Source organism: Platalea leucorodia (assembly GCF_965183815.1).
Source record: "Platalea leucorodia genome assembly, chromosome: 3".
Taxonomy (NCBI): Eukaryota; Metazoa; Chordata; class Aves; order Pelecaniformes; family Threskiornithidae; genus Platalea; species Platalea leucorodia.
The window spans coordinates 20,767,291-20,793,085 of NC_138825.1; the positions used below are offsets into that span (position 1 = coordinate 20,767,291).

Genomic DNA, 25,795 nt, shown 5'->3' on the forward strand with positions numbered 1-25,795 from the left:
ACACGGGAAAGGGAGAAAGAAGAAGAATATATTAAGTATTCAGGCAAGTATGGGCTAATAAAATACAGCCGCAAAGTGGAAAGCAGTTTTCTTCCTAAAATACAGCAGGGTGTGCCATTGGACACTGGATTAAAACTGAGCAGAGACAAAACCCTGTTAGTCTTTTTACTGATCAGATACATAGGTTGGAGTTGTCTCAACCGAGGAGCTACAAACTTGAAATAATTTGGCATTTTTTCTGATCACAAATTATCTGTGAATCGGTTTTGAGTTTTCCAAGCTTGTTTGTCATTCTAGATGGTCCAGACACTTCATGGCACAAAAATATTCCAGACTACCCTGTGCTGGCAAGATCGTTGAGTGACTGTTCAATATGATCAGCCAAGTAAGTTATATAAGACACTTCTATTTCTCACTTAAATCTCTGTTTTTTTGGGGTGGTTTTGTTTGTTTTTTTTTTAAAAAAGGAGAAAATCAATGGTCTTCTCCATACTGACAAGAACAGGACCTGCAGTAGAAACCTGCAGATTCAGTTGTTCTTGTGCCCAACTCTACCTCACCATGAGGAATATCTACTGCTACCAGCAATGGAGCAGTAACCTGGACACACGCGTTTTATCACAGGTCTCCTTTCCCACCTTGCGCAAGCAGATGAAGAAATTACCATAAAGAACTTCTTGATCTTTTCACCAGAAAATACAAAACCCAATAGAGTGAAGTGTACTGACAATAGGTTTGTTTTGTTTAATTATGCTCTCATGAACAAATAGCTTGTTTCTGCAGGCTACTAGTGGTCTATACATCACAGGCTGAAAGGCAACGTTAGCTAAAGAATTCCAGCAGTAAAGCTCACAAACACAAATTCATACAAACACTTTGAAAAACCTTTGTTTTCCACAAATGAGCTGGTAAATCACCCAGATGAATTGATTTGCATGTCCATAGGAAAAAAAAAATTATTAAAAAGGACCATAAATGCCAAAGCAAGTTTGAGATTTCAATGCACAGATGTTTGAAAGCCCCGATTTCTTTTCTGCAACATTTGCCTTACTGTAGATAAGAAAATGTGGTTTTTTTCCTTGAAATTCTTTGTTTCAATAATGAAGGCGATGCTTGTTTGCTTGAGGCGTCTATTTACCATTCCAACAACAAAAATAAAACGGGTATTGATAATTTTATGCAGATCTCATCCCTGCAACTTTCCTGAGTGTTGCGCTCTGTACTTCTATTCAGCTCTTTGGAGAGCTCATTCTGCTGAAGAGAGCTGTGGCTTCTAATGAGAGCCTTCTGCAGATGCTTGCCTTCTATAAATCAAGCATTAAAGTCATATTTACATCGCTGAGGGTCTAGCCCTTGAACTCTATCAAGACTGAAGCAGAATAAACAGATGGCAGAAGACTCGTGATACGGAGCTGACACACCCAGGAACAGGAGAGCTGTACACCGTGGAAGAAAGAAGTTCAGCGGGCTGGGGATCATCCCTTCTTTCTCTAGCAAGAGGCTGTCACTCATGATCTCCTCCACCGGCTATTTCATGGCTTATGGGTGGCTGCTCTCCTATCTTGCACTGACATAATTTTCACACGTATTTCAATTACTCCCTGCATAAAAATAGTATACATGTATAATTCAGGCTGTGATCCAAAAGTCCACCCCCTTCCTGACAGGAGGGATTAATCTTGGAGAATACCTCATACTTTCAGATAATTCCACTCACTTCTCACATTTCCCTCAAGTTCTCCCCCTTCGTTTCCCCCCCTCCCACACACGTGATGTCGAGGGAAGGAAAAACAGGTAGGAAGGAGGGCAAGATTCCCATCTATCGGCTCAGGGAATGACAGGGAGCCAGATCTTCTCCCACGCTGACTGGCACACGGCAGCTCCAAGAGAACACAGTCTGCCAGCTAAAGGGCATGGCCAGCCCCTTCTCTCAATTGCCATCTGCAGCGCGTACCGGCTAGAGGTGCGCACTGCTCAATCCTGCGGGAACTGAAAAAGAGAGGATACACCACCATTTATCTCTGCTGGTGTCATCATCTTCCATTCTCCAGAGCTCATCACGGCATGATGATCAGAGCATGCTCCAGAAGCCCTAAGCCACACTCGAGGTTACCGTGTCTGTGGTGCGGGGTGCCCGTGACAGAGCTGGAACGCTGGTAGCCACCGGCACGATAGCTTTTGCTACAGCGCTCGCTGAGAACACCAGCTCCCTCTTCTCCCTTTCATGCTGTCTGCTCCTTTCACGGACCTCAGCTAGGGACACCTTCGTTACAGCTCAGCCCTGCAGCCCTGTCAGATGCAGATGAGGAAGACTGTATCGGACCACGGAAAATTCTGATCCAGGATGTCTCCAGGGGGTTGCGTCTATCACAGTGAATGGAAGCAGTGTGTAATTTCAAAGCTGTTCTGCAAAACAGATTACAAGTAGATGGGCTAATCAAGCTTTTTTAGGTTGTATTTGGTCTGAATTTTAAGTTTTGGCAAGGCAAAAGTTAACATATCCCCTGGGTATGAAAAATTTCCTATGAGTCTTTTGTAGCATATATGCAAAGAGCAATTAAAAACCAGTTAAAATTAAAACCCATCTTGAAACCTGCAGTTCTGGGTTACTACATAAAACACTGAAAATTAACCAACTGAAAAAAAAAAAACAAAAAAACAACCTGACTATAAACAAAGAAAAAGTGTCACTTCTCCTGTCCAAACAGGGTACTACTGCAAAACATAAATAGCAAAAAGGAAAAATAAACTGGATGTTTAAAATTCTCAGATTTCACCCTCATAGATGACTTCCATAACACAGGAAAGATAATTTAACTAAAAAAAAGTAGAGGTTTTCAGATGCTGAGTAACTGCCTGAGTATTTGGTAGCCTGCATCGGAGCACAAGTTCTGTTTGGATATCACTGGTTTGAGGTACTGGCACTAATGAACACCTCAAATGCACCGCTCTCCAAGCAGCGGAACACCTGGTTTCTTCGGTGTTGCCCATTTTCTTATCTATTCCGGTGGCTTCTGACCCTTTATTGCAATTGCACTGCAGAGTCCACACATGAATGACAACTATGCGCAAAACAGATGAGGAATGAATTCAGGGACTGAAAAATAGAGAACTTCCATTACCACATAAACACAGTCACACTCTCCACCTAAGCAGGCAAAATATACAGCAAGCCTGTGAAACATCATTTTAACGTGTTATAAATCTGGACTACAGGAATTGATGGGAATTTTGCCATTTACTTCACTGGGAACAGGCTCACATCCTAGATGTGAATACTTCACACCACTGCAAATATTATTTATTTTACAAGTGTTGCTCAGTTCATCGAGATGACTGAAGTGCGACAACGACACGAGATCTCTTTTTACCCTGACTATTCCTGCCAATAGATTTGCGTTCCTCCTGTTTCCCCTTGTGTGTGGGCTATGTGATATACGACAGGATATGGCTGAGATTGTAAATAGCTAAAGTCTAGTTGGGTATATTATCTCGGAGTAAATTTTCTATCAAAATGCATAGGATATTAGAAGCTTCATTAAGAGAATGGCTCATTTATGGACAGACAAAGTGCTGTGCTTTGCATACAGAGTTTGGGATGCATCTCCAAAACAATGCTTTTCGCCAGCCTGTGAGAACGCCACACGGAAGGATTTCTTTTAATTTGTAGTTTGTTTGTTTTGCTACTTTTGCAACAGAAGATCAGGAGGAAGAGTGATATAGACAGACAGAAAGTACCACATCAAATGGAAAACAAGTTAAAAAAAAAACTCCACCTGTTAAAAAACAAAAATAGAATTAAAACCATTTTGGGCTGGTCCAGCCAGTCGATGATAACACCAGCAGCATGGCTGCGAAGTCCAGATTCAACTCTCAAGCTCTCAAGCCAGCAGGGACTGGGAGCCCTATACACCTGCCTTTAGAAAGGAAGCGCTTTCTGCTGTCCTTCCTTACTGACCCCTTCCATGTGAGGGAAGGCACAACGCTGGCTACCTCCAGCAGCCCTGCAGCAGCAAGCAGCCGGAGAAGATCTCCGGGCAGGTAACACCTCAAGGCAATTCTGGCATGAGGATGGCTCATGGGGATCTGCCCTCCTAGGATGATGGAAGAACACTGAGGGTTTTCTAGTGTGCTGTGAAAAACAGTACACTCTGAAGTGTAAGATCATTCAAATGAGGAAAAGGGTATGGTAAGTCATTTTTTTTCTTGTACGTCTACAGTGAAGATGTAGTGTCCTCAACACCAACAGAAAACTACATTCACTTTGAAAGCTCTGGCTTTGAACAGCTCTCTCTGAAGATGGTGGGAAATTAAGCGCTAAACAACAATAACCTAAAGTCCCACGAAAGCACTCAACCAGAGAGTTTCTGTTTGATTCATCACTCCAGGTTCTTCAGGTGGCTGCACACAAGGGCTGTGAAAACAACACACCTGAGCACGCAACATTACATCTGGAAGCACATATACCAATGCCATTCTTTCCACAGGAAAATTCTGAGGTATTTCAAAAGGTGGAAGTTTTCCTCTGGAATACATCTGTAGGTTCAGAGCAAAGACACTGGAATAGCAATGGCTTGTACATGTTGCACACAGTACACCACACAGACTTAGGTAATACTTTAATCAGAAGAACTTTAAGAATTTCAGATTCATTAAAGAATAAAGCCACCTGAAACACATAAAGCAGTTAAGGGCAGGGCAGTAGCTCTTTAAAAGCAGGGCAAGCTGGGAGATACTCCCATACCACAAGGCTTCTACAGTAGCCACAGTAGCAGAAACGGTAGCCAGGAACAGGCTATGAGAGACTCAAGGTATGGACTAATGGGTTTGGTTTTGTTTGTTTTGTTTTTTTTTTTTTTTAAATATAATTGTTTTGCTTGCAGCTAAAATACTTGTATTGAGCCTTGGGTTCCAGGTGCCTTTGTAGCGTTCAAACTCTAGGTGCCAGTTGCAGTAAGCAAGTATTTCCTAATTAAAAAGGGGGAAAGGGAAATACAGAGGGGATTACAGCCACAGCTTAGGGACACGCTACCCGAGTCGCTCGCTAGGGACTTCGTATCCAGAAACAGCGAATCCCCGCAGTTTCTCTGGGCATCAGTTCCTTAGAGCAGTGGTCCAGGACCAACGTTTTTCAGGGGACTCCTTAGGGAACTTGGGAAGGTGGGCTCGCCCGTGCTGGTGAGCGATGTGGTCGCTCTGCATCGTGCTCCTCTGACCAAAATTAACAGCACGCAAGAGCCCTGACGGCTGAAGCCCTTCCCCTAAGCCACACGATCCCCAGACCCGGCGCCGTGCCCCGCCTGAAGAGAACGGCGGGGTCGGAAGGCGGGGGGGACGCTCGGCCCCCGGGGCCGCGGACCCGGCTCCGTCACACGGCGGGGCCGCGGACCCGGCTCCGTCAGTCACACGGCGGAGCCCCGCTCCCTGCCGCTGTCCCAGGGCACCGCGCCCTCCCGCCGCTTCCCCGAAGAAGCGCGGCGGAGCCCGCACCGCCCGCGCCCCCTCCGCGCTGCGGGGACGATGCCCCGAGGGGCGGGCGGCCGGCGGCGCTCCGCCGGGGACCCCGCCGAGGACCCCGCCGACCGCTACCCGCTCCCGCCGCAAAACTTTCCGGGGAGGCGGAGAGGCTCCCCCGCTCCCTCCCTTCCCGTCTCCCTTCCCGCGGCGCCGTCGGGGAAAGTTGCCGCCGCGGCGGAGTCCGGTTCCCCGGGCGGCCCCGCACCGCAGCGCTCCGGCCCGGGTAAAGTAGCGGCAGGTGGGGAGAGCGCTCCCCGCCGCCGGCAGACGCTCGCCCCGTCCGCGGAGCCCCCGTCCCGGCTGCACGGCGGCGGCCGCCCCGGGGAGGGAAGGGGGGCCGCGGAGCTCCTTACCCAGCCCCGGCACGAAGGTGTTGAGGAAGAGGCAGATGACGGCCACGGGGAACGGCATGTAGGGGATGGCGGCGCGCAGGGGGCCCTTCTTCTCCCGGACCTGCACCACCACCCCGCTGGAGGGGGCAGCGCCCCGGCTGGGCTCCGCGGCCGCCGCGCTCTCGCCGTCTTTGGGGAAGGGATCCATGGCCGGCGCGGCGCGCTGCCCCGCCGCCCTCCCAGCGCCCGCCGCCGCGCGCGCTCCCGCCGCCGCCGCGCGGCCCCGCCTGCGCGCGCGCGCCTGGGTGCCCCCCAGCCCGGACCCCTCCCCTCCCCCCGCCCCCCGCGGGCTCCCGCCGCCGCCGTTCCCGCCCCGCCGGCAGCGCCTCAGCCGGCCCCCGCCGGCGCCGCTCCCTCCTCGGGCTCCCGGCCACCCGGGTCGGGCCTCCCACCGCGGCTTAGCCCCGCGGGCGGTCACCGGCGGCGTCGGTGAGAAACGGCCCCGCCCGCCTTCAGGCGGTTGGAGCTCAACGGCCGCGCCGCCTGCGGCCTCGCACCCCTTCTGTCGGGGCCGCCCGGCCCCTCACGCCGCCCCGGCCCCCAGTTTGGGCCAACCCGCCCGAGAGCGGCCTGGGCGGCGTCCAGGCTGCCCGCCGGGGCGCCCCGGGGCAGGCGTGCGCCCCTCGCCGGGCTGCGGCTCGGCCGGACCCGCCTGGGAGGTGAGGAGAGGGCGAGGAGCTTGTTGGGTTCAGTCTTCAGGAAGGGGGGGCAGCCACCTCAGCGGGAGAGAGCGTAGAAGCGGTGAGGAAAGAATGCCCTGTGCGGTTTTAAAAATAGCTGCGCTCCGAAGGTGTGAGAAAAGGTGTAAATTAAACCCACGCTCGTTTATTGTTTGAAAAACCCTGCTGCAAGGGGGAAGAGGAGGAAAAGGGAGGAGAGCCACGAGAATTAGAAGGAGGCGAAAAGAAAAATATACCCCTGATAAAGCTAATCGCGGTTTGGGACGGTGTGAAAATGTATCTTAATTCACATCACTACCGCTAGAGGAAATACCCTTTTTGTAGGGCTGGTAATTATTGTTCAGTACACAGTTTAATGGATGAAATGGTAATAGAACTTGAAAGTGTCTGTAGTTAAAAATGATGATGAGGCTGGTCATTGCAGATAAGGTTCAGCAGAAAAAAACAGGAAAAATATTAAAGGCATTAATCCTGATACAAAATGTGTGACACACATACAGGATTTTTGCATAAGAGATAGAGGGTAGCCTCTGTCTTATTATGCATTTCCAAGCTGTATTTTTGCTGAGGAATTCCTGTGTGCTGGTTTTGGCTGGGGTAGAGTTAACTTTCCTCATAGTAGTTAGTATGGGGCTATGTTTTGGATTTGTGCTGGAAACAGTGTTGATAACCCAGGGGTGTTTGAGTTGCTGCTGAGCAGTGCTTACACAGAGTCAAGGCCTTTCCTGCCCCTCACCCCACCCCGCCCGCGAGCAGCCTGGGGGGGCACAAGACGCTGGGAGGGGACACGGCTGGGACAGCTGACCCCAGCTGACCAAAGGGATAGCGCACACCGTATGATGTCATGCCCAGCGTATAAAGCTGGGGGAAGAAGGAAGGGGGGGACATCTGGAGTGATGGCATTTTTCTTCCCAAGTAACCATTACACATGATGGGGCCCTGCTTTCCCGGAGATGGCTGAACACCAGCCTGCTGATGGGAAGCAGTGAATGAATTCCCTGTTTTGTTTTACTCATGTGCGGGGCTTTTGCTTTACCTATTAAACTGTCTTTATCTCAACCTGTGACTTTTCTCACTTTTACTCTTCTGATTCTCTTCCCCATCCCACCGGGGGGAGCGAGCGAGCAGCTGTAGGGGGCTTAGTTGCCAGCTGGGGTTAAACCACAATATCCTGCTAGGAATTTAGACCCCAACAGAAAATCTTGCAGTACTTTATATATGCTACTGGAATGCCACCTGACAAATGCATGATTCAACAGTTTAATTGATTTCAGTACAAACTAGCACGATGAAGTTAGTACAATGAAAAAGTTAGGTAAACTAAATAACACAGATGCAGAATCCTGTTCCTAGGTTATATTTTTTAATTTTTTTAATAGCTGGGTTCTGAACCATAAAAACATAGACATCTCATGTAAAAACTTTCATTTTTAGCCACAGGTTTTCTTTGCTTATCTTCTGAGTGCCTTTCATCCAAAAAATCTTCTGACTTCTTTTTGATTAAACACACAGTTTAGACATGTTTCTGGAGCGTATTAGCCAACCTGGCTTGGCTCTTGGTGGTGTGTGTGTGTGGTTTTTTGTGTGTGTGTTTTTTTTTTTTTTTTATGGTGACATTTCTTTTTATCAAAGTAGTTCATGGCAGCCTGTTATATCACCTAGACACAAAGCTATTGGAGGGCTGCACCTTTCTCTTGGAAAGATCTGATGTAACTGAATTCTCTCTTTCCCTGCTGGTTGATCAAACTACAGTCAGATGAGAAATCTTCATGGCATGAATATTGACTAATTAGAGCCTGTATGAAGCAGAATCCACAGTTGGAACACTATCAATAACTTGCAGTGATATAATTCTCTATAGACTCAACCAGATGATGAACTGATAAAGGTTCTGGAAATTGTGTGTGGGTGAGCCCACATTACCTACACTAAAAGCAAGCAAAAGGCCATTGTGAGAATAGCCCAAATAGAAAATCAAAGACTAAGATTAATTAAACCAATATTTTGTCAGAAATGCTTAATAACAGGTTGTGCTTTTATGGAACATTTCCTTGGAAGATCTCAAAGCATTTGACAAATGTGAGTTAATTCACTTACTTCTTTAAGATTAGTTGGCAATATGTAAGGCTTACTCTACCCGCTATTAAAATGCAGCCACTTCTAGACTGAACTGCATCATTAAGTCTGGGCTGCCAGCGTTCATGGAAGTTCTCAGGCGCCTAAGGCAAAAGTTATGACCGACTCGGAGTATATTAAAGATACCATCATGTAACAAGTTGTGACATTTCCAAGCTTCTCTAAACAAGGGAATTGGTGGCAACATTACTCTGCTGTGATTGTTCTGCGCTCCTCAAGTGGTGCATGATAACCATGCAAACCGTCTCGTACTGAGCACCCGTGTGCTGCATGCTTTCCCATTACTCAGGAGACAAGATTCTACGTGCTGGAGAGCTTAAGTGAGGAAAGACAGTCATTAATGAAAAAGTATGCTGGGACCTAGGTAGAAAAATGTGACCTAGGGCTGAATTTTTCTTGAGAAAAATAAGGTTATCTTTTATAAAAAGCAGTAATATTTGTGAGTGTTAAGAATACTAAGATTTCTTCAGATTTGGTCTTTGAAATATTCATTTCACTTCTCAGCATGCAAACAGCTTGCAGAACCGATACATGTAACATTATTTGTCTGCAGCCGAGTCACAAAAAGGTTAAAAACAAACCAAACGAAAAGCCCCAACCAAACCTGAATTCAAAGTGGTGTTTCAGACTGCAGAACGCCCCTGGCACGCCACAGTAGCACCAGTCTATCGACACACAGGACTGGGGACGCATCTTCCCCAAGCCTTCTCCAGACTTCTCTCTATAGTAGTAGTGTTGCAGGAGGCAAGCACTGTAAAACCGAAGACTAGCATTGCAGCTGTGCCTCAAGGGTGGACACTTAGTAGTCTTAAGAAGTTGAGATACCTTAATCTCCTGGATTTCTGGTGGAAGAGTAGGCACTGTAGTTGGCCCAGGTGGCAACAAGACCACAGGACCTCCTGCAGATGGGTGGGCCGTCCACACTGTTGTAGCTCTTAAAACCAAAGAAGTCTGGCTTCTGACTTCCTTTGGTGTTGAGAAGAGTACTTATAGTTGCCAGGTCCTTGATAAGCAAGCGTGAACAGAGGACCTGTTTGTGAAATAGCCCCGTCTCAGTGCTGTCAAGACTTAAGCTGGGCCTTCTGACTGACAGAAGCTGGTGATCTTATTGTGAAGCCTTTGTGGTTAGTTATGCTGCATGTGGATGTTGCTGTGGGAAGTATGTGCTGGAGCTTTGATCAGTATCCTGGGAATTTTATATGAGTCAGGCCTGGAAGAGTCCGACATGTGGCTCATGGCCACCAAATTCCCTGTCAGAGGAGGCTAATCTCCTAGCTGAGAGCAGGAGAAGGTATTTATGTTATGGTCACTAGCTGACTGTCAAGGAGCTGTGATGTGAGATTTTATAATGGGAGATTTTTCCCTTTTGCTGAGTTTCCACAGTGGATAAGCCAACAGTATTTCAAACATTTTGCAGGCATGGGCATTTTTAGTTATACACTAAAGGGTAAGGGAGGTGCTGTCAGGCCAAAGGGAACTTCAAGATCAGCTGGTTGTACGAGTTTGCCCTAGTGTTGCAGAACAACTTTCTTCTTTCCCTGCTTGTACTAGTATTTAAGTTGTTCTTATGCAGTCAGTGGAGAATTAGAGATCCTGCAAAATGAAAGGATGGTGCTTCTCTGTTACAGTGTTCTGAGAACTGGGCACACGGCAGTTTGACTTTGGAAAGGGAGCAAACCTGCAAATTGAATACGAATGACATACCTACAGTAACCAGGGGTCCATCTCTTTGAAATACACCCTACTCTGGAGCCTGGATCCTTTCCAAAGCAGACTTCTTAAGTCTCATACAAGCCTGTTAAGAGAGATATAAAAATAGATCCAAACATAAATCAAATTAGAAGTGTTAACAAAGACAATAAGGAGCCAAGCAGAGCTACTGCTCCCGAACAGTCCCCTGGGGGCAGGAGGAGCCCTGCAGTCTGCACCCCAGGACACCACTGTGAATCCAGCATTGCTCCCCGTATTCTGACTGAAAGCAGAGTTTGGTTCAAGGAGTCCAGCTTTCTCCTAACAGAAAAGATCAATTAATTCCATTCATGAGCAAGAGATTAGAGTTATTGGATCACAGATGTGACAGTGTCATTAACAAATCCATTGTATCAGCTGAAATTGGGGCTGGGGAGCCCTGTTTCTTCACAGAGACAAAGGTACCTCTGTGCAGAGGAATGTTTTATTCATTAAGTACCACTTGTGGCCCCTATAGACTCTGTTCTGATGGGACTGTCATAGCACAGAGACCTCATAAATTGTTTCCATCTGACAGATGTCAGCCAGTCACATGAGGCACATCTTTGTGCCCGATCTGGTGGAAATCCTGTACTGATTCCAGTGGGAGCAATAGTAGCCTCATGTTTATTAATTTATCTTCTGTTACGTGAGTTTGTCAGAATAACAGGAAATCTTACTCTTTCCATAAATTCCTGTTAGCCTAAAACTTTTAATGGTGGCATTTGCAGCTGTGTCTTGCTATGTCTTGAGGGTATGCGATGCTACCAAGATGACCAAGAAATGCTTTGGACTCCGGCACAAATCTGTTCCCCTGGCTCCTGCCTTCCTTCCCAGGCTTCAGTTAAAACATCCCTTCACCTTTACAGCCTGTGCGCAACCGATTGCAGTCGTTTCTAGGAAGCGTGAGGATCTTGTCACTGACAGTCCTCATGTTTTAGTGCATGTAGCTGTTTTCCTTTCTTCGCAGCTCATAGCATTCGTGCAGTTGTTCTTCCTCCAAATAGCTTTGGACTGTTATACATCGACCCCGCATGTCTGTGCCAGGCTCTAACATCCCCTAACCTCTCCCAGTGTGAACTGTATAGCTCAGAGAGAGAGAAAATCCACAGTAAGTAAATCCTCCCAATATAGAAACTGGGAAAAGATAGTTGGGAAAATCTGTCCCTATCATAACAATGACAAGATAGGTGAGGAAAGAGGACAGGCACTAGAGAAACATAGTAGACATACTGGGGTGGCCCAAAGCAATTCTGCAAGCACAAACTTCCCTCCCTCCCCGTTCTGAGTCATGCACGCTTGCCCTGAAAGTAGAGTGGATACCCCAGGCACAATGGCTGCAACTCCCTGTGTAAGGAGCCTCAAAAAAACAGCATCCATTAAATACACAATGATACTAAAAGGCACATGGTTCTTCTCTACTGTGTTTCACTTTTGAAGTCCAGTGCCAGCTGTGAGGGCTTTTCCCACATAAGCACATCAGACCTGTCTAGCACTGCCTTATTATGGAAAATGCCTTCTAGCAGCAAGTTAAATGTCAGTTGTCTTGGAGTTTGAAAAGAGAGGTGACCTTAAGCTAGAGCAGCCAGCGCAGGGTTTGTATTTTAAATTCTCTAGTCTGTCTTCCCACATTCCAGGTTTTCCAAGAAATGTGAGATATGAATGGAAATATGGAGTTCAATCCCTTGACGATTGCATCCCAGCTTTAGGTTTGGGTCTGTCTCCAGTTCAGTTGCTTGTTGCTGTCTTAGACTAGCATGGCTTAGGCTTATTGTCAGTCTGCATCTGTCTAAATGATTTGGCAGCACCTCTAGCACGATCTCTAAAGGTTCAGAGATTCATTCTAGAATTTACCTAACTGTTACAGGTTAACAAAGATATTAACCTGCAGTGAAACCTGCAATAGTGTCAGGCAGCTGCATCATAAGATAAAGAAAGCAACCTGACTAGAATGAATTTCTACCCTATTTCTGCACTAACGCCAACTGCTTGTCAAATGGAAGTCCTTCACGCTGAATCCTATCCTGTTGATATTTCTCTGCCACTGAAATAATGTTCTTTGTCTTCGTCTTCTTTTCTTCTTCCCTGTCACAAAGTCTTTTGGTGGGCATGGACCTGAATGACAAAATTTAGAGGCAGATCTTAATTCACCTCCAAACCTCCCCCAAAATCTGTAGGGAAGAAAAGGAGTGACTTGGTTTGGTCCTTGCTCTATTAAGTTCATACTATCTGTATTTTTTCCTCATTTCTTTTCTGCCATTGAAACAAGCACACTTACAGAAAACATCAGGAAAGCTATAGTTTTCTACTATTACACCAGCAGCTGCCACTGTCACATGCAGTGATCTTGTGGCACTGGCCATGTGCTTTGCTGCATTTTGGTTTATTTTTAAACAGTCTTGAATGTCTCTATCCCCATTTGAGCTTATGGAGATTAACTGTTGAAAAGTTCCTTTTTCTTCTTTCTCTTAACATAACCTCATTTCCCACTTCTACAGCCACTTTCTCTGTCAAACTTTCTACCTCGTAACATAACATAGACCACTTTGTTATTCACCTAGCGTTCCTGTGCACTTCCATCATGTTCTTTTATTTAAGCAGTCTTCTCCTCTCCAGCATGAACTAATTATTGATCACAGGCATTGTATGATGCTCCTGGGCATTCACTTCTTGTAAGTGTGGGCAGGACGAAGTTTCTAGGAGTTAACTCTTGTGACGTTTAGTATCCTGGATTATTCAGTCCTCTTATACCATGGTTCAGTAGATCCGTCACTGTGCTTGGAAATGCCCAAGGCTTGCTGTTTTAAACTGTTTGTGTTTTCCAGGCCCCTTCCTGCACCTCACAAATATAGTCTCCTTTTTTCCCCTCTTTCCCCCTGGTCACAATCTCCTTGCCCAACCAGTCCCGATGTCTCCACGTGATGATCCATTTTCTCTTTCTGCTTTGTCTCATAGCTTCCAGTACCAGCCTTACTCAAACACTGCCAGGTTCTTGCTGTTTGCCAAGATGAGACCCTGTTCCTTCTCCCCTTCAAAAACTTTTATCCTCCTTAGAGTGTGATAGTTTGCAGAAAGAGGACACAGAACAGACGGGCACAATTTTGTCATTTCTTTTGCCATATTCTCGTCCACCTACAGCAGTCCAGAACTGCTACAAGTACGGTCCATTGCGCTTCACCCAAAACAATCCAGTTTACCTAACGTAGCCATGTAAGTTCCCTGTTGCCGTCAGTGGAGAGGCAGATCCTCAGATCTTCCAGGAATGATCAAGTCGGCTTAAGCTGAGCATCTATTTCTCTGGTTAAGACTGGGAGGAATCAATAGGAAATATTAGATATCTTCATCCATTTGGCATCCTTTCCGCTTCTCCCTCTTTGGAGGACAAACATTTAATGGTTTAGTACATTTCATGCAAAGTAGAACCAAGTATCTGTGTGTTTGATTTCCTGGGTGAGTATATTCTGCCAGAGCCTATTATTTAAAAGCTGAATACTGTTACCGCCATGTAAGATTAAATTTATCATGCTCTGATCATGGCTTCTCTGAGGGACCTAGGCAGGGTTTGGAAGCCTAAAATAAACCACAGCAGAACTGCAGGTGGGAGAGATACACCAGTCTCCACAGAGGAGCGCTAATGAGCAGCAACAGGCAACTAAAATTAAGTAACAAGGAAATAGCCTGTCTGTGTAGTGAAGCACCTCTACGTTCGGGTGCCTGAAAGATTAAGCAATCCTGAAAGGTAAGCGGGAATGGATTACTGTGCAGATCTTGGTGGGTTTAGGGTATCTGAGTTACAACATAAAGCAATGTGTGGACAGACCAGATTCCCTTCTTTGTATGCTTGGATTGACCCCTTCAAGGTTGTTGTTCTTGGATGTGTTTTCTGGTATGAGTGTGAAATGAGACAGGAGCCTTTCGTGTACAGACTGTTTCTCTCGATTTATGTCTGAGGGAGTCAAATTATGATCTATGACTTGAGAACAACATCAGTCTATCAGGTAAACTACTGCAAAACTGTCATGCTCTGCCTTAAATGAAATTACTCCTCAGATCAAGTTTCTTGCCACTTATATAATACTTCTTATTTCTCAATAAAAGCTGGTTCAGACAGGATTAAATGTTATGTATTGTAAGACAGCCTTTTCAGAAAGCTGTGAAATAGAAAAACATATGCTGCTCCCCTTTCTTGAGACTTGCTTGAATCGTGATGCCGACAGAGGCTGATTTGCCAGCATACATAAATTTTGATCCTAGAGAAAGGTACCTATCTATTTGACAGCTGTGAGGAATGAAATCCTCTATTTACCAACACAAGAACAGTGGAAATGCGTGCTTTTCTCCTACCGTTCTAGCCCTTATCTGGAGGGACCAATTTTAAAAATGAGTTAGAAGTCCAAAAGTATGAACTATTTAGTCCTTGTTTCTCTGCTACAGTTGCCCATTGCTTTGTAGTCTCAGCTGGATGGAAATCAGCAGCTACTGTGAAATAGGTCGCATCTGAGCAGGTGTAAGCCATAAGGACTGCTGGATAGCTCACGGATTTCCAGTGGGATGGCGAGTTTTATGCACGGAGTATAAGAAATATTATAGTCTCTTAAACATGGCTGCCTGGGCTCTGGTCCATGTTGAAGGCTTTTGCCCAGCACTTTGTGGGACACCGGTAGGTCTCTGGTCTGTTCCAAGGTGTAGATATCTTCACCAGGAGTTTAACCGTTTCAACCAGACTTGCTGAGAACAGATGAAGGGTTTTGCCTGAGGAATGCTTTCTTGAGATCACTGATGGTCTGTGTAATGTAAGGATCTCGGGGTTTTTTGGTCTTTTTTTTTTTTTTTTTTTTTTTTTTTTTTTTTTTTGATGATATAACCCAGTGGACTTCAAGCTTTCCAGTGGGGATGGGACTCAGTGAGCAGTCATCCTGTGAGCTACAGGGGAATCTCTCTTTGGTGTGTAAAAACCTATGTAGAACCTATGTCCTCTGCTGTCTGTCGCTAGAGACTGGCTTGTTCACAAACGCTTCAGCAGGTCTTCCGTTATGTTCGAGAGAAGCTTTATCTATGCGCTGTCAAGTACTTACTGCAACGTGAACTTTCTCTGGTGCTGCCAAGTCTTTCTCTCTCTTATGGGCAAGTAGGGGACTTAATTTTCTGAGACTGTACTCGCTCATTTTGTAAATACTATATTGACATGCAACAGAGTGCTACAAATTGTAGCAATGTTCCATGGCTATTAGGAATTAAAATAGGAGAAAAATGGTATTTTTAAGCTTGTTCAGCAAAAGAAGAAATTGCAAAGCTTCACTTGAAGCATAATGCACCCAACTAATGTTGGCAAGAGTCGGGAATGTAAAAGTGAAGATTGTCATAATCAAGAAGGCAATAATGACAGAAGCTGCTTCTCGGGCAATGGGCACCGATATTAGCAGGGTGCAGAGGGACTGGATGTCCTGTTGTAAGTGGACTCAAGGAAGGACGTGTGGGGAGGGAGGCTGGTTCCGCATTTGTTTTAGCAATTCGTCTATCTGTAAAAGTGTTCTTGTGCTATCAATGCACTATCAGTCTAAACCACTGCTTGCTAAGATATATTTGTTGTCTTCCTGAGATCCATCTACTTCTTTCCTCTCTCTCCTGCTGGAGCTGGAAGATTAAATTATTTCTTGGCATAGAAAAACACCTGCTTAAATTCCTTTTAAACTAGAATGGGATTAAATGTTGCATTTGCTGATCTCCTTGTGAGTTATTCTTGCCCACAGGAAGGGTATACGTTAATTTAAAGAGATGAGTCGAGTCTAACGGGACTAGGCAGGAAGTATTCTCTAAGCCCTGAAAGGGGTGTTCACAGTGGAGATTATTACATTTCTGAATTTCCCAGGCAAAGAGGGGTAGCAGGTAGATAAATTCTGAATAGAGGACTATGGTGAGCTCAGGGAAAGAAAATGGCATAGCTGCTTTTGGTTTTCAAAGGCTGAGGGAGAGAAGGCAGCCTGGAGTTTTCCACTCTTGAATAAAACTGTCTAATTTAATCTGAACCTTTTTTTTTTTTTTTTTTTTTCTTCTTCGCAGAGAGATCGTAGTTGTCGGTGGCTCTTTCCATCCCAAAGCAATTTTCTGTGCTAAAGGAGGCCTAGGGGTCTACACTGAGGAAACACGCCTTAGGATTTGTGTCATGAATAGCTGGCAAAAATCTCACTCCAGCATACGATTCTCCAGGGGTCTATAGGAATGCTGCTGGCTGAGCCAGCCAGAATACTTATTAATGATGTGGTTGTAGGGAACTGCCCAGTCATGTCACCAGAGACTGGGAGATTCAATCCCATGATCTCACCCTAAGCATCCTAGTGTTTTATCTGCAAGATCAGTACACATCCGAAGTTTCTGTTCTCTCTTATGAAACCCTTACTCTAGTTACTTGAGAACCTTTGCCCCTAAGTGCTTACTTGTTGGACAGACTTCTATATTAGATTTTACCGCATTTAAAAGAGCATTTCTAATGTCCAATTAAACTGGAAAATCCATGCTCAACAGATTTGTTAAGTATGATTCTCCATCTAGTCGTTGTCATTAATGAAGTCATAACTTCCTGAGTGGTTCTTGTGTGTCCTTAATTAGCGCCTCTGTTCTGTATCCGCCCCCTCACTGTGGAAGTCAAGCTGTGGGTTTCTTCCTGGCTCTTGGATCCCTCATAAACCTCAAGATGCACTAGCACCTCTCCAGCCTACCAGGTCCTTTTCTCCTGTGGTCTCTCTGACTGGTTTTTAACGCTCATCTGAAAGACAGCGTCTGCATCCCTCTTACTCGACTACCAATAGAAAGCGCTGTAGACAGCAGTGTTCCCCAAAGGTACGTGCTGCCTTTTGAGATGTCCACCTTGCATGTAAAGAATTAAAATGGCTGCAACTGTGTGGAGTTTTTCCTCGTGAGAAGCTGGAGCCTCCTGAGTTTTACTTTCCTGTGGCACATTCAGCATGGCCTTTTACTGAGGCTGGGCAGGGCTTATTTTGCTCAGTTGCCCATGTGAAACTGGCAGGGTGAAGCATGATGGACCTCACTCCTTTGATTCATACGCTGCTGCTTTTTTTTTTGTTTTTTTTTTTTTTAGTTAATTGCTTGATTTTTTTCAGAGACAGATCCCATCTGGCCCTGATGTTTTGTCAGCCTTGTGACATTCTAAAAAATTTTATAACTATTTTTGGCATGATCTCAACTTCTGACAGTATTTCTGCTTTCTTCCCTAGAAAATGTATGGCTGTTCTTGGCACCTTCTCCACATTCCCTGTTCCTTATAAACATTGTGCAGAAAATTTGTTTTATCAATGTCTGCTGCTTCTGTATATAATTTACTCTTCTACCCTTCTGAGGAGCTGTCCCGTCAAACATGCCATGTTCTCCAGTTATCTAGAATTCTTCTTCATCAGAGGAAGCATTTGTGCAGTAGTTCTGTCAGTCTCCACTTGCTGCTTTGCTCATCAGCTTCCCATGCAGGATTCCTTTGTCTCTCATTAAAGGTTTCTACTTGCCTCAGGTAATCTGCCTGGGATTTTAATCCCAAGTTGCATTCTAGCACATGGAAGGGGAATACTTGCAATTGTAAGCTTTGCAGTAGGCTGCAGATGCCATGTAATATTCCAGCTGAAACACAATGGAGTTAGTCCTTTATCTTTTCAAGACGGATGGATTTAATCCTAAAAATCCTTAAAATCACTTTCAATGACCTAAGAGTAGAAAACAGGCCTTCATGGGAAGGTCAACAGAAGATTTGATCACTTTATATAGATATCTATGTGGAGAGATGTGATCCGAGTGTGGGTAAGGCTTTTCAGCCTTGTTGACAAAGGCACAACTAGATAGCTAGTGTGCCATCTAGTTGTGCCTTTCTTAGGGCGACCTATTTAATGTCTGTCTGTCTTGGTCATGAACAGAAAGTTAAACTTGCCAAGACGGAACTGAAATTCCAGGTTCTGACTGGCAGGTCCCAAATCTATTTGCTCCCTTGTGTTAATTAACAAAATTCTCAAGGGTACTTCTGAAGTTGTGCACTGCTGTACGCCAGGCTCCCCTCACTCTATAAAATGAATTTATAGTCCTGGGCCTCTTTGCTGGCCAGTTCCTAACCTTTAATCTTTTTTGAGATATTGAGATAGTCTTCTATATATAGACTATATAGATAGTCTTCTCTGTCTCCATAATCTATTGTCCATATGCCTTCTGTCCAGCAGGAAAGTTTTCCAACCTAGCTATTTCTGTCCACGTACAGAAGTATCATGACATTACCCACTCGTGCATTGCATGGTTCTGGTATGATGGTTGAACTCTCTCCATGCATATTCATCGCTGACCTCAATTTAATGGAGAACTAAAAATCTAGCAAGTTGCAGGCTGTGTGCCTGAAAGATACAGGCAGCAAACAGGCTTCACAATTGTGAGCTATTATGATTCTGCAAAAGTCTGTCACTACTGTCAGGGACAGAAGTGATTTGATGTCTGTCACTACTGTCAGGGACAGAAGTGATTTGATAACTCTGTCAGCCTAGCAACATGACAATACTTCAGGAGAGCTTTAAAAACTTCCCCCATATTTTCCCATGTAAATAGATTTGTTATCATTTGGAGCTTGCTATCTTTTCTATAGGCATGAGAAAGACTTCTGCCAGAAACATTGTCAAAGTGAACTCCCCTGCTTTCTGAACGGAAAGGGTAAGCAATCTGAACACTGAAATAAAATCATAATTATGAAGATTTGGAGGGTCTTCCTGCAGTTGAGCCGGAATCCATCCAGTCCAGCACTCTGTCGGTTGCTGGGACCTCTAATGGCCCACTAGCTTTGGCTTTCCAAGGATATTTTTGTGAACCTCACTCTTGGTCTACATGTGCCTTCCAGTCTGTGGCAAGATCTTCTACCTGTTCTGGCCTTAGTGGTGTCTCACAAAAAAGTAGTTTGCATCTGCTATCAATGCTAATTCCCTAATGACATGCCGTCTACTGTAGTGCTTTTTGTATTTCAGAAGTTTCTTGGTAGTGCTGGTCAGGGGGAGAAAACATCCCATAACAACGCTATGGATCTGTTGATACCAAGGTTGCATCGATGGTATCTCAGCCGGAATGGAGAGTAGCAACAGGAGGAATATTGGGATCTGTAGGGGAAATCGTGTGGGCAGGGTCTCTCTCCCTCTCTTCACTTAGTCTCTTAGCAACAGCAGGCCCAACTGGTATGGCACTGCTTGCTGGGTGTGTGCAGTCCCCTTCGTCAGACGAAGAAGAGCAGAAAAGATTTAGTACAGAAGAGATGAAATGAGGGGAGGAAGAGTCAGTAAGAGCATGAACCATATCACACTGGGAGAGAAATGATGAAAGATGGCTTACTTGATACACAGCCATCAACGCATAGGTTATTCTTTTAGTAGCAATGGGATGCCAGCGAGAAAAAGGTGTCTCAGGCTTTCAGAAAGAAATGCATGTGTGCAACCTTGGGCATCATTTGTATCGCTTCCTGTTAATGATCCCCACTGAGGTTTTTGGCATGGGTAGATATTCTTAATTAATATCTGAGCCAGGCAGCTTACCTGCTGTCTTTACCTGACTCCAGAAACATTGCCTGGCTCACCCGTGCCTTGTCTGCAGAACAGTAGTGTAAGCCCTGACTAAGGCCTCCTCCTCACGCTGTCCTGTTGCTGTGTCACAGTGCGGTGGAAGACTGTTCCTGCAAGGCCAGAGGCAGACGCTGAGCTTTGGGGCATCAGCCACCCAGATGCCTAAGCACTAAGTTTTCTGCTGCTTTACAACCTCTTGCTGGTTTCTAAGGGTCTCTCCCCATGTATTTCTTGGGCCTGGAGAGCTTAGTACGCAACAAGGTTCCTAGAAGCTGTGTGTTGCGCTCAAGTATGTGATCCTCTGTGCTATGTCTGCTGTAGCGGTGATCTTGGTAATTGCAATATGTATGTTAGCACACAGACTGAATCACACATGTTAAGTCACTTCCCACATTATTGCTTTTCTGAAATATGGTTTATATTTGCTATCTAGTAGGTAGGCTGTGTTTTTTCCTTCATGTAAATAGCTTCTTTGCATATAAAATACGTAAGTCGTAATGGGAAAGGAGAGGAGAAAGAAGAGGTGAAGAAAGGAGGACGGGACACGAGTTAAAATATTCTGCTTAACCTTCTTCCTCCTACTGAAAAAAATACCGGTATGTTCTTTTCTCTGGAACTGTGCCATTTGCTTCTTTATACCTGGAGAGGCATTGTGTTAAAGCCATTATGAAACATTATAGGTGGTGATGGTGTGGCAGCAGCATAACTGTAGCTTCCAAAGAGCCTCTTTTTCGTAGCCGCCAGGCTGATGCTGAATTGAAGTGCCTTCAGAATGGAAGTATTATTTCTTCCTTACCTTCATAACTTTCCTTTTCTTCTAATGCCACATTAGCACATAAAACAGAAAAGAAAAAAGGATTCTCATTTTTATTTTAAACCTTGCCTTTGCGACTGGTAATGCCATTGGGAATGATGACATGCAGCGTGTTCCTTAAGTCAAAACTAGATCTTGCAGTCAGAGCTGTAGTTCTAGACTGGCTGTCTCAGCACTGGCTGGTACAGTTGGACCTCAGCTCCTCTGCAAACACAGACCCTGAATTCTCTTCCAAAACTAATCCAGATCTAGCTCTGAGCACTTTGACGTACCTCACACCACAAAATTCCTGTTCAACATGTTGACATTTACTTAGAATTGCAGAAGGTATATCTGCTTCTGCTCCCCTTCCAAAATATGCCTGAAATAGATACTTTTAAGATGATTGGTATTTACATTGCAAGGGAAAATTCTTCCCTGCTTGTAGTAAGGGTGACAGATGATCTGATAGACTGTCTACTGTACCTGATGTCTCTTGGGGGAGAGTACTATATAGGTACAGCATATCTGCAGGTACCACTGATTCTAGATGTAACTGAGGGCACGCCGAATTGTGAAGATGCCTGATTAGTAGCTCCTCTAACTTAGGCTGTCACTGGCGAATGAACTGTTGACTTCATGGTGTGTTCCTACATATATTGGCCTGCATAACAACTACAGGTGATAAGTCTTCTATAGTTCTCCTTACAGTGTAAGCCACTGTAATATCTGCTCCAATATTGGATTTAGGTTGTCCTGTGTTCAGTTGCTGCCGTGTCTGACTGCGCTGTGAACCAGACAGTGAGAGCAAGCAAACACAGAGTTGGTGCCACTGGCCCATCAGGCAGTAAAAGGAGAAATTAAAGCAAATGAATGTGCCGAAAAGGAGAGAAAGGATATACTTGCGTGAACCTTCAGAAGAAAAGCTTTGGGGGATATCTCTTAACCTCAGTTAGCAATAGTGACCTGTGGTAAGAAGCTAAGGTGTCAAAGGAGGTACTGGAAAATGCTGGTGAAGGAAATAAAAATCAAACTGTATTTGTCAAAAATTCTGAAAGGATGTAGTCATTTGGCAAACCTAGTAGGACTATATACACTCCTTTATTAAAAATCAGTAACTACTTTTAAAAAGCAGCTGGTTTGATCCCCATACTGAAAGGTGCTAGGTGTGATCCTGAGGGCGCTGCACCAGGCTGGCTTTTCCTCCAGAAAGCAGGAAAATTGGTTTAAATGCTAACTAAAAATAACTCTGTAAGAAGCCTAAAAGAAAATAAGATGGAGAAAAATCAGCAGGTCTTTTAAAGAGAGATTCATGTCCTGTAATTTTATATAAATTGACGCTGCTTCAAACTACATTAGTGAAAAATTTGGCTCTATAGTCCTGATGTTGTCTTTTAAGCTTGAAAAATTGAGGGCTTAATCTGAAAAACATTGAGTAGAAGGAGTATGGCAGATCACCATGACTTTTGGAGCATGGCTGTGCCATAATGCTCACTTTGAAAGTACTGAATCTGTATTCCAGCAGAGAATCTGACCCACAGACTCATCCCCTTCCTGAGAAACGTGTTCTGTCTCTTGCATCACCCAAACAAGAGAAAATCTACAAATAGCGCTTTGCTGCCAGTTCTACCGGTAGTGCCAGAGACAGGACAGAATCCAGCTCATTCCTTCATGCTTGCTGTTTCATTAGTAAAGATAAGATTTACAAAAACATGGAGAACAGATAAACTGAGTAAGAATCCCTTCTATAAACTCAGAGTTCTGACTTGCTTTTTAAGGTGTTCCCAGCAAACTCTTTCCAAAAGGTTCAGAGGAGATGCTGTCAAAACAGCCCGTGTTTATTGTATTGCTCAGGCTGTGTTGAGAAGGTAAGGCCGGTGTTTTCCACAGCACTGCCAAAGAGGAATTACAGCATCATAACTGAGTCTCTCAGCGAGGTTGATCTAAGAGAGTATGAAAACTGACTTGCAGCTGATATTTGTATCAAGATGGAAAATAGCCTTTCATTTATATTCAACATGTCTAAGGTCCAGTTCTGGAATCAATAGTCAGCCAGAAATACCTGAACAGTGAAAAGGAGATTCACTGTAAGGAACACGTCTCCTTGTTGCAGACTTCTGTATATTGACCCACTCCTGACTCTGAGCAAATCTGCATTGTTGCCAGGGGTTTGGTTTTCTCATTTGAATGCTCTGAAACAAGATAAAGCTTTTGCCCAGTGTCATGCTAAATTAGGCCAGAGATTGAATCAGAACTCTGCATCATGACTATGCGTGCCCAAAAGCTGAATCCAAATATGAGCTTTCCATCCAGGGACCAACTTTAGGACAGTTTAATTAACCTAATGTCACAAAGTGAACTTCATGGTATGACAGTTTGAGGGTGTATTTCTTCAACAGCACAGCAAATGCTCTTCATCTTGGCCTTATGTCCAGCTTAGAAATATCTCAGGAGCCAACAGATCTCATCTAACATGACTCAGAAATGTGAGCCATTCTTTGCACATCAGGTATCGTCTCTTTATATACGTCAGTGCACAAGCTATGCTGTCACTGCCACATTCCTGAGTTTTATTTGCTGCTGTAGTCTTACTCGTCTCTAAAAGGAGATTTTAAAAGTTTTGCCTTTCCTAAATGACCAACACAAGCATTTGAATTTTATTCTCTTTCAAATTCAACACCACCGCTTGACCCTTTAAAGTACAGACACTGAAGCAGTGTTTAATCTAAATGCCATTTCTAAGCAAACACCCACGGAGTTATTAGGCATTTGCTCAACACAGTACATCCAACTTACATTAAAAGGACCAAGCTGAGACCCATCTGCTTTTTAAATATTATTTGGCTCAGTCCCCAAAACCCAAAGCAATAATAAAATTTTTAAAAAACAGTAGTTTCTGATTGTCTGTTAAGTGATTTCACAAGATAATAATTTATCTCTCTAGCAGTACTTGGTATGACCTCAAACTGTTCCTAACATAACTGCCTCACTAGGAAAATGTGTTTTTACAAGTACTTTAAAGTGCAGTTAGTAGTAATGTGGAAAGTTGGCTTCAGCAGAATCAGGTTTGCCCTCCTAATGGAAGGGAAAGCTCTGCTTAAAACTTCATCTGGGTAGATTTGGGAGACAATGTAGCTTTCTGCAGGGGGGGCCTTACACTCAAGCTGGATAAAACTTAAAAAATGGTCAGTGTTTTTAAAGCAAAGAAGAACTTGAACAGCTTCAAAATTAAAACAGCCTTGTGACATTTTCATGTTATCCAAAATTGTTTTGAAAATATTTGTGTGACAATGGTCCATTTTTAACATTATGAGCTGGGTTTTCATTTTTTTAAAATGGTCACTGTTAGCTTTAATTTTGGAGTAGAAAAACAAAAGCTTTTATCAAAAGTATCTTTACAAAAGCCCCACAAAACCCCAACCCTTTTTAAAGCTTTATGTTTTGCTTTTCACCTAGAAAGCAATGAACTCTGCTGAACAGTCCCAAAGAAAATGCTTGAGGAGTATCCGTGTTTAGGTGAAAAGAGTAGACCTGAATTCAAGTAATTAAGTACCTATTTCTTTGTTAAGGAAAACAAAACCGCACTACCACAAAACAGTACATTTTACTTGTACAATGAAATGCTATTCCCTTTTGAGCTAATGATGGGTTTGCTTTTATTGCAGTGAATCCAGTATTTCAGATATATTCTTTATTAGAGGTGACAGCTCTGTGACAGGGATGTGCAACAACTTCTCAGAAGCAAAAGAAAGGTCTGTTAATTTGGACTAAATATTTTCTTTCTTTAATATCTTTCCATTTTGGATGAACCTTCAAAACTAATTCAAACTCAGCCAACATAGGAAAGATTGGCCCATGTCACTGAAATGTATCCAAGTTGCAAGACATCAAAAGTAAGGACACATCTTAATTGCAGGCCATGCAATCAGTTCTCCCTAAAGGATCTATACACACAAACACACAAATTGTCATTTATCCCTCAGAGAAGGTATTCTCTGAGCAATCCCAGCACACAGCTCCAAGAGCTTACTCAGTAAGCTCAAGTGTGGATTTCTCAGCCAGTTGATTTAAGGCCAAGGGACCAGCAGCTATGAATCATTTACTGCAAGAAATGTGATTCAGTGTGCACTTCCAGCTGAAAGGACAGAGAAATTGGTGCATTGGATGGAGTTGAGCCCCAACCCCAAGGTTTTGACGCTCAGTCACCACCGTGACTTTCAAATCAAACTTCCTTCCCTCCATGTCCTCAGTGTAAACACAGGACGATCCATTCGTTCTCACTGACACACGGCTGCCAGAGCAGGTTCAGTGACTCTCAGCCTTTGTGTTCACTTATATCAAGTGTGTTTGTACTTAAGTCTTAGTACTTCATTTATAACAATGTTGTCCCACCTGCTTATGAAATTAATGAACCCAGAGGTGGGAGGGAGGGTGGGCATATTTTAACTATTGCTTAAGGTGGGCAGTCTGCTGTTTACTTTGTGGCGTTCTGTGCTATGAACTGTCGCGTTCCCAAGAAGGTAATTTTTAGTCTTTTCTGGACTTGGGTAGTTGTCCTTGTCAGGTCCCTGCCGTTATTTATTTTCTTTCAAAGGAATAATGAGGATGTAATTTTGGATGTTTTGCCTCAAAAAAGTAACTTAAGAATCCACAAAACTCTTCCAAAATATGCCATAAAGATTAAAACTAGCAATCTTCAACTGGCAGCTTTTAATTATACAGGAGTGTTCTAGGAAAAAAAGTCTACCAATAATGTTCAAAAGATTGTCTGCTGAGGGCTTCGGCAATCCTAGACCATGAAAATCAACCTTTGTTTCCTTACTAATGACAACAAAATCTTGTTGACATCAATGAGTAGGCCAAATCCATCACTCAGTTGGAATCACACTATTGGCTTTTTGTGCCCTGTCACATCATTTCTCTGCTTGGCCTGTTCCTTGAGACAATTTACTCTTACTTGTCCTT

The 25,795-nt window shown here is 44.2% G+C and overlaps 2 protein-coding genes across 2 annotated transcripts in view; one reads left to right on the forward strand and one right to left on the reverse strand.

Moving 5' to 3' along the window:
• Positions 1–6,057, reverse strand: part of STUM (stum, mechanosensory transduction mediator homolog) — a gene marked incomplete at its 5' end in the record, with an annotated part of 51,101 nt that extends 45,044 nt beyond the window's left edge. The window contains one exon of the mRNA XM_082305593.1: positions 5,871–6,057. Coding sequence (XP_082161719.1) covers positions 5,871–6,057 — 187 coding nt within the window. The remainder of the gene's footprint in view (positions 1–5,870) is intronic.
• Positions 1–25,795, forward strand: part of LIN9 (lin-9 DREAM MuvB core complex component) — a gene marked incomplete at its 5' end in the record, with an annotated part of 274,917 nt that overhangs the window by 132,839 nt on the left and 116,283 nt on the right. The gene's annotated exons all lie outside the window — the stretch shown is intronic.